Source organism: Cicer arietinum, chromosome 3, assembly GCF_000331145.2.
Source record: "Cicer arietinum cultivar CDC Frontier isolate Library 1 chromosome 3, Cicar.CDCFrontier_v2.0, whole genome shotgun sequence".
Taxonomy (NCBI): domain Eukaryota; kingdom Viridiplantae; phylum Streptophyta; class Magnoliopsida; order Fabales; family Fabaceae; genus Cicer; species Cicer arietinum.
This window is the reverse complement of record NC_021162.2, coordinates 38,595,916-38,605,882: the sequence shown is the minus strand read 5'-3', so window position 1 is coordinate 38,605,882 and position 9,967 is coordinate 38,595,916. Positions and strand designations below refer to the sequence as shown.

The 9,967-nt window shown below is 29.8% G+C and overlaps 1 protein-coding gene across 1 annotated transcript; it reads right to left on the bottom strand.

Annotated features, from left to right (window-relative positions):
• Window positions 1-251: 251 nt before the first annotated feature.
• LOC140919751 (secreted RxLR effector protein 161-like) lies at window positions 252-1,046 on the bottom strand. The gene is made up of 2 exons (XM_073366381.1): window positions 566-1,046; window positions 252-472 (listed from the first exon to the last, which is right to left on the bottom strand). The coding sequence occupies exons 1-2, from the start codon at window positions 1,044-1,046 to the stop codon at window positions 252-254; spliced, it is 702 nt and encodes a 233-aa protein (XP_073222482.1).
• Window positions 1,047-9,967: the final 8,921 nt, after the last annotated feature.

Below are 9,967 nucleotides of genomic sequence, written 5' to 3'. Positions count from 1 at the left end.
GGAACACAATCAAGAGTGGAGGGTGAATCAATGGTGAAAAATCGATAATTGAAAACTTTGGTGTTTGAGAAGATGATGGAGAAAAGAGAGAGATTATGGAAGAGAGTATTTTCTTTATTTCACTATGGTATACAAAATGACATTAGTCTTTTCAACAATACACACAAAGTATTTATATGGGGTACAATGTGGAACCAATCAATTTGGCCCAAAACAAAATTTGAATTATATTTCACTTCCAATACACCACCTTAATTCAAATGCTCCACATTCGTAATGCCTAGCTTCATCACAAGTTTCTTGAAAACCTCATTCGTAACGCCTTTCGTCAACAAATCTGCAACTTGTTCTTCGCTTTTGCAATACCCCAAACGTAACTGTCCGAAACTCACTAGTTCCCTCAAATAGTGAAACCTCATCTCAATATGCTTGCTCCTCCCATGTGCTATGGGATTCTTAGCAAGGTTGATGGCTGAAACATTGTCCATCAACAGCAGAACAGCTCCTCTTGTGTTGCTGTCCAGCTCACGCAGCAGGTTCACTAGCCAAACAGCTTAGCATGCACATAACGAAGCTGCGATATACTCCACCTCGCAGGAAGAGAGAGAAACCACCGGCTCCTTTTTAGAACACCAAGAGATTGGTGCCCCTCCAAACATAAAGACATAATCGACCGTTGATTTCCGATCGTCCTTATCTTCGCACCAATTGGAGTTGGTGTATCCGAGTAATTCGCAACTTTTGCCCATGTCATTTGCAGGAAATAAAATTCCACAGCCAAGAGTACCTTTCACATATCTAAGTATCCTCTTAACTGCTGCCAAGTGTGATACCTTCGGCTTCTCCATGAACCTACTTGCAATACCGACACTAAATGCTAAATCTGGTCGCGTATTGCACAAGTAACGCAATGATCCTATCAATCTCTGGTATTGAGTAGGATCCACATCTTGCTCATCTTCACTCTTGGACAGCTGTAAACGTGCCTCGGTTGGTGTTGTGGCAGCATTGCAATGCTCCATATCACACCTCTTCAAGATCTCCATTGCATACCTCTTTTGATGCATGAGCAGCCCCAACTTTGTCTTTTGGAATTATATGCCTAAGAAGTATTTCATTGTGCCAAGATCAGTCATTTCAAACTCCCTCATAAGCTCTTCTTTGAACTTTGAAATGTAACTTTCACAGCTGTCCGTAATCAATAAATCGTCCACATAAAGACAAAGTATGATTACTCCTTCGCTTGCATCCGACTTCACATAAACACCATGTTCGGATACGCACTTCTTGAAAGCAATGTCTATGAGAAAACCATCTATGCGTTTGTTTCAAGCTCTTGGGGCTTGTTTCAAACCATAGAGTGCATTCCTTAACTTGTAGACCCTTGCCTCTTGATTTTTAATCACAAAACCAGGTGGTTGTCCAACATAGACCTCCTCATCAAGTGGACCATTCAAAAATGCCGATTTGACGTCCATTTGATACAACGGCCAGTTGTTGATATTAGCTATCACAACAACTAACCGGATGGTTTCATGTCTTGCTACCGGTGCGAACACCTCATCAAAATCTATCCCTTCTTTTTGCAAAAATCCCTTTGCAACTAATCGAGCTTTATGCTTGATTATTTCACCTTTCGGATTCGCTTTCACTTTGTAGACCCATTTCACACCAATAGCCTTTTTTCCTTTCGGTAAATCAACTAACATCCATGTATTGTTCCTTTCAATTGATTCCAGCTCTTCCTTCATAGCACACATCCACTTTGGATCGCTTAATGCCTCCTCCGTATTCACCGGTTCGGATTCGGCCATTAGAGCGAAATGAATAAGATCACCCTCATTGTTGATCTCGCTATCTTGGAATATTCACTTCCAATATAATGTAGGTCCAGTGTGTAACGTGTCAGCTTCGGTTTTCAACAAAAAAAATAAATTTCAACCAATGAGATTTGTAAATTAGTTTGGTTTGATTTTGGACGAATTGATTCGGTTGGGGTGATTGCATTTGAAAAAAAAATTAAAAAAAATTCTAATTTTTTGGTCGAATCAGAAATATAATTTGAAATATCCTAGAAAATAAAATATGTTCCTGCCACTTTAATTTGTTCCTCTAATAGAATTTGAAATAAGTTAAACTCATAATTTGTTATTTAAAACAGAATAAGCAGTATTAACAAATTTTTAACAATCCCAAATTATAATACAAAATAAGCGGTAATAATGTCAAATTAAAATAAAATTTAGTTATTTAGAATCTAAATTAAAAGTTTAAATACAATGCTTAAAAACCGTGCCTAAAATAGACAATAATCTAAAATCGCCAACATCAACAGTAACAATCCAATTGAATGATACAAACATAAAATAAAATAGACATAGATTTTCACAATGAAAAAAAATTGGGTTGCATGGAGTGATTGAGCATAAAAAAATGTTGATTTGGTTCGGTTTTCATTGGATTTTAAAATTAAAATCAGTTACCCGAACCATTGATATTCAGTTAATGTTGGTTTGGTTCAATTTTTTTATCCAAATCAAAAAATAATTTGATTTGGTTTAGTTTAGATGTTCAGATTTATTGGATTTATCCAATCCTCTTACAGACCTAGGAAAGTACAAACTTCAACGAAGAACATATTTAATATTTCTTCGATGAAAATGTTATGCCTTGAGATAAACTCATGGAAACATACAGCATGTAAAAAGAATTATAGTAGACAACTATATTTAAGAAAGTTTATAATTCGCATAATTCACCTATACATGATAGTAGAGTAACTGATGCAACTGTATTTGCAACATATTTTCTTTGTTTTGTGTATGTATTTTTAATTCAATTGGTTAAAATTTCTTTAGTTGGGTTTAGTTTTTATATCAATTGATTTATTGCATTTGATATTTCTTGTTTTGTAGGAATGAAACACTTTAGTGTTGAAAAGAGGTTTGAATGATTGTTTAGAATTTCACATTGGATGATATAAAACCAGACACTACACCAAATTTTAGATTTAACATTGCACCATAATAACCCTTATTAAGGGAAAATGTTGTTGTAGTTTATTTAAAAAAATTATACAACCTTAGAGAATACTTTTTAAAAAAGCGTTGTGTAATATTAACGAGTTTAAGAATGTTTTTTTTAAAGAGCTATTATAGGTGTATGCACTTCAAATAAAAGTTTTCTAATGTTAACGACATTAGAAACTAGAAACGCCTTTTGTAAAAATGCTATCATGCTTTAAAAAAGAACAACCATATACAACACTTTTTGTAATGACACTTGTTATTAGCCTATGACAATTTCTATAGTACAATTAAAAAGATAGTATGTATTGGTACTATGAATTTGTCAAAGCATATATTACTATAGTATCTATTAAAATTAACTAAATTAAGAGTTTTAGTACATTGATATCATGTCATTGTGATTTGATTTTGATAATACTAAAATATTTTAATTTTTTAATTGTCCTTGACTTATTATATATAAAAATGAAAACTAAATAAAATAAATTAAACAAATTTAACAATTTAACAAAAAATAATATTGCTCTGAAACTTTGAAACCCATTACTAAATCCTACTTGTTGCGAACTTCTAGCGTGTAACCCTTCTTTCGCTGAGAATCGACCTTGTTGCAACCCTTCTTTGCTGCGAAACCATTGTTGGGCGCCAAACCCATAAACCCTTCTTTCAAACCTAGAAACCCTTATTTGCTGTGAACCCAATGTTGCGACCGAACCCCAGAAACCTTTCAACGGCAAACATAGACCCTTCTTTCGCACCCGAAAACCCTTTATCACTAGATTATGGCCCGCGCGCTGCGCGGATATTAATTAATTAATTTTATAAGTTTTATAAGTAATATTTTATGTATTATAAATATAGTTATCTTATAATATTACTTTATTGATTTGTAATAATTGAATATGATTAGAAAAATTAAAATGAAGGAAAATCATATTAATCACAATCATCTAATTTAATTTTTAAAATTTTTTGTAAAATTTGTATGATAATTTATTATATAGGATAATTGTTTGACTCATTGTACTTTGATTGATAATTTATTTTTCAACATATAATGGTATTTGTATTTATTTGACGAAATAAAATGGAAAATACAAACAAAAAAAATGTAAAAATTTATAAATATGATTTACTATTTAATATTTTTAATTTTAAAAAAATGTTAATATTCAATTATATTGTAGCGTAGTCTAAATTTATTTGTTTTATTATTATGATATTTTAATTAAGAAAATGAGAAGTTGTTGTAAAAAAAAATTATTGAATATATTTCATCAAAAGTTTGTAAAAAAAATAAGTTGTTGTGGCATCGGAGTATATTTTAAATATATATAATAGATGATAGATTTTAATAATTGGAAGTAACTTTTTTAATAATTTTTCATATATTCATATTTTATGATTATTTTTAATAAATTTATGTATTTTCTGTCAAATAGAATATATATTTTTATTTTATAAAGTGTTACTAAAAAAATGGATTGACATTAATGAAGAATTTAATTTTTAACGTATAAAATCATTACTCACAATAAATGAAATAATATAATTGTTCATAAAAAGAATATTAAATAAAGAACATTTATGTCGATATTTATGAGTGATTATGTGGTTTTTTTTTATTGAATTTAATGACTAATAATATAAATTATTACCGTTGGTAAATGACTAATAATATTATAAAATAATATTATAAAATAGTTTATAAATTTATTATAAAATAACTTATAAAATAAATAGTTTGTGCAATTGAATTATAGTTATGTTGATATGTACCAAAAATACATTTTATTAAAAAATAATTTAATTTTATGCAATACTTAAATTTTCATTTATTTTTTAACATTCAAATTATTATTATAATAAGGAAAATTAAAATAAAAAATAGCATTCAATTATAAATATATAATTTAATTGATAAAAATTTAGTGTTAACATATTTTTTCAAAACATATATATATAGTAAACTTTTGTTCATTATATTTTTTAATATATTCATATATTATAATTTTAAATAAATTTGTGTATTTTAATAATTGGAAGTAACTTTTTTAATAATTTTTCATATATTCTTATTTTATGATTATTTTCATAAATTTATAAATTAGTGATTGAGAGTAGGATTGAAGGAGATTAGGCATTGAGAACATGATTGAGATGGGAGAAATGAGGAGATGTCCACATCAACTTTTTAGCTGACGTGAGAAAAAATTGTATAGGTGGATGAAATAGAATGAGGTGGCATTCATGAGTGAGGTGGCATCTGGGGGTCTGTTTTAAATATATATAATAGATTGTGAAACCTTCCATCATTATGAAACTTGTTAAGTATAATTTGAAATTTAGAATAATCTAAAATTATTTAGATAAGTCAAAATATCTATTGAAAATTTTAGAATTATATTAAATATAGAAAAGTGTAGAAAATATTTAGAAATATTTATTAATTGGGAATGTTCCAGAAGTATTTTTAGAGTTCTCTTATTGTACCTATAAATATCTCTTTGTACTTAACATTTGAAACTAAGCAAGATGCAAGTTTTCTCTTAGAAATACATATCTTCCTCTAACAAAGTGGTATCAGAGGTTGGTTGAGAGAGTTGTTGTGCAAATAAAGTTGATAGATAACAACTCATGCCTATACTAATTTCCATTTTCCTCTTCTTACAAAAGAGAATTATGAAAAATGGTGTTTTCGCATGAAAGCTTTGTTTGTCTTTCAATGTGTATGGGAGATTGTGGAGAAAGGTTATGAGAAGCCACTTGATGAAGAAAGTTTGTCTCAAAATGAGAAGGAAACATTGTTAAAGATGAAGATGAAAGATCAACTTGCTCTTACCTTCATCTATCAATATTTAGATGATTCTATGTTTCATAAGGTTGTCGATGCTACTAACTCAAAGGAAGCTTGAGAGATTTTGGAGAAATCCCTTCGAGGCATTGAAAAAGTGAATAAGATAAAGCTTCAATCTCTAAAGGGAGATTTTGAAGCTTTAAAGATGAAGGACTCTGCATCAATTTCAAATTATTGCTCAAGGGTGAAGACAATTGTTAATCAAATGAAGAGATATGGAGACAAGATAGAAGATGTTTGTGTAGCAGAGAATATTCTTCGTTCCTTGACTCCTAGGTTCGATTGTGTGGTGTGTGTTATTGAGGAATCAAAAGATGTTACTCAATGTTCATTGAGGCATTAGAAGGTTCTTTACAAGCTCAAGAAGAAAGAATGAAGAAAAGGAAATATGAGCCATTAGAGAAAGTTCTCAAGACCGAAGCTACATTGAAGGATGTTGGAGGAAGAGGAAAAGATTGTGGCTTTAATAAAATTAAAATGAGGTATGAAAAATCTAAAGTTGAATGTTATAATTGTCATAAATTTGGTCATTTATCTTGAGTATGCGTAGCGCTCATAATCAAGAAGAAGCAACTAATTTTGTTCATGAAGATGAAAAATTTACTTTGTTGATAACTCTTAAGGAAGAAGATAAGGATACTAATAGTTTGTGATATTTGGACAATGGTGTAAGTAATCATATGTGCAGATGCAAGGAGAATTCTATGGAGCTTAATGAGAAGATGAATGAAAATATACCAATTGAAGACTCACCAAAATGTGCAAATTGAAGGGAAAGAAAAAGACCAAAAGACAACGACACCAATTCAAGATGCAACTCCACCACCTCCTTCGTCTATTTTTCAAGAAGAAAGTTCAAGCAAAAGACTAGGGAATAAGAGAGACATGAATGAAATTTATGAAAGAGCTAATGAAATTACTTTTGACTTTGAAGAGTTATATTACTTTTCGGTAGATAATTAACCATCAAGGTTTGATGAAGCTATAAAAGACAAAAGACAACAAGCCATGAATGAAGAAATTGAATTAATTGTGATCAACAATATTCGAGAATTACCAACTATATCCAAGGCTAAAAAGAATATTAACAGAGCGACAAAAAAATACAAAGAAGGATTCGTCGTCAAATGATACAAATAAAAACATGGAGTTGACTATGAATATTTTTATACGAATACAATTCAAGAAATTCAGATAAAATCGAAAATCTATCAACTTGATGGGAAGTCAAAATTCTAAAATGGTTCTTGAAGAAGATGTATACATTGAACAATCATTAAGCTATGTCATCAGAGAAGATGAGAATAAAATTCTAACACTAGAGAAAGATTGGCAGAGGCTGAGAGCAAGACCAAAGGTGAAGAAGAAAATTTCAAATTAACAGAGAGTGATGTTAAGTATAATTTGAAATTTAGAATAATTTAAAATTATTTAGATAAGTCATAATATCTATTGAAAAATCTAGAACTATATTAAATATAAAAAGGTGTAAAAAATATCTAGAAGGATGTATTAATTGGAAATGTTCTAGAAGTATTTTTAGAGTTATCTTATTGTACCTATAAATATCTCTTTGTAATTAACATTTGAAACTCATTAAGTTGTAAGTGTTTTATTAGAAATACATCAATTCCTCTAAAAAAAACTGTCTTTGATGTGAAGCCCTTCTTACTGCTAAACCCTCGTTGCATATTCTTTCTCTCGCTGCAACTCTCGCTGCATGAAAAACCCTAATGTGTATTCATTCCCTCGCTGTAGTTCTGCCAAAAGCCATTGACCCTCAAAGAACTCCAACAATAATATTTTTTTAATTACACATGGAGAACTCTATTCTTTGATTTGATATTCACCACTTTTAGGGTTTGATACGAAATCTTGAGATGTATGTTGAATGATTATTCAAGTGTTAGGAAGTGGGAAACATATATTGTTAATGTTAAATTTGTACTTAGGTAGAAACTGGGTGATTTTTCTTGGTGAAGTCGTCGATTGTGTTGGAATTATCGCTTGTATTAAGAAGGATTATTGTCTTGGGGTTGGTGTATGATAAGTAAAAAGAAAATTTCAGGATAGAATTATTCTGAATGGATCAATAATCTTTTTGAGAGGTTTGTACCGTGCACCCCCTACTTTGACCTCCCACCCTTAATTTATATGGAAAAGACTATATTGCCTCTAGTTTCATATATAAAAACCCCAAAAAAAAATCATTTTTCTTTTCTTTTTTCACTCACTTCATTCGAAATTTTTAAATATTCGAATCTGACCTACCAAACCTTCGAAATATTGAAACATTCGAAATACAAAAGTAAGTAAAAATTCGAAACATCCAAATATTCAAAACATGATTTTACCAGAAATTCAAAAGTTTCTATGATGATGAAACTTTCGAAGTTCATTTTTTCCAGAAATAATGAAACTTTCGAAACTTTCATCGAATACGAAACATTCGAAATGCAGAAAGTTTCAAACAATATGAAAGTTTGGAAATGCAAAACTTTCGAACATATTGAAAATTTCGAAAATTCAACTTTCGGAAGTTTTAAATTCAATGAAAGTTTCGAATTTTTAAAAACTAGTAATAATTTAGTAATAAATTTAATTAATAATAAATTTAATTAGTAATAAATTTCAAAATTAGTAATAAATTTTAAAAAAAAATTGAAAAATTCAAAAGTTTCAAAGTTTTTGAAACTAACATAATTCGAATGTTTGAAACTTTCGAAGAATATGTGTTTCGGAAGTTTCAGATTCATCGAGACTTTCAAAATTTTCTGAAATTTATGTTTCGGAACTTTCAAATTCATCCAAAATTCCGAAAGTTATAGCTTCGAAAGTTTTACATTCTTTCAAACTTTCGAAGGTTTCTGGAAAAGTTCATTTCGAAACTTTTAGATTCATTGAAAGTTTCGAATTTTGTATTTAATTCTGTTAATTTACATTTCAAATGTTTTGAATTTAACTAAAGTTTCAAAATATAGAAAAAACTCACTTTGAATAATTTCGAAAGTTTGAAACTTTGGAATATTCTGAAATTTTTGGAAAGTTTCGAATGTGGGGGTGATAGAAGAGACTTGTAAAAAAAATTTCATTATTTTATATAAAGTCAAAAAGGGTAAGATAGTCAATATAAAAAATTGGGGGGGTGGGAGGTAAAAACGGGGGGGTACACGGTACATTTCTCTCCTTTTGAATGTCTTAGATCAGTAATGCTAATCAATTAAGGTGTTCCGTTGAAGTAGGTTTCAGGTGGTTGGTGTTGTTTGACTGGTTATTTGAATAATGTTTTATGTATTTTGGGAGGTTTTTCTTTAGTTGCAGTAGACCATTGTCGTAAACTAATACAACTGGATAGTGTTTTCGCTTGTTTTAAGGGAATGTGTTATTGATAAGGACATAGAAACAATAACCAAGGAAGAAGGAAACATATATGATATTTAAGATATTGGAACTCCAATTACAAGAGCAAGGTCTAAGAAGGCAAAAAAGACTCTAAGTAACTTGATAGCCACTTTATTTGAAGCAAGTACAACTCAAGAAGAACTGAAATGAAGAATTGAAGCCCAAGATAGTAAATTGTTTAATCCAAATTGAAGAAGTTAAGGAATGAATGTTGCATCAATGTGTTATCAAATTTTTATATTAGTTTTAATTAAAGTAGTAGACTGAATTAGTAAGAACATTTGAGTCTAATTGTTAAAACTTGAATTGGCCAAAGAGAACTTGTATGGTGTTGACACTATAAAAGGCAAACCCCTAGCTTATGCAAAACATATTTTGAATATATTGTTATTTTGTAAAGCTTTTCTCTCTAGATTTCTTGAAAGAATTCCTTTTGAATTTATCAAGATTGTTGATCCTTGTGGCGTTCTTTTCGGCTTATCAATCCTTAAATTGTGGCACCATTATGTTCTTGGTTCATTATCTGATTTATAATCCCCAATTTCCTTTGCATCAAACCCTAATACACATATTTTACCAATTTTCGTGTTCAGTAACTTGCACTCATATCTCGCGTTTTACATAGTCTTTTTTGGTGATTCAACAATCTAACTTGCATTTCAGAACGTCTTCTTTCACC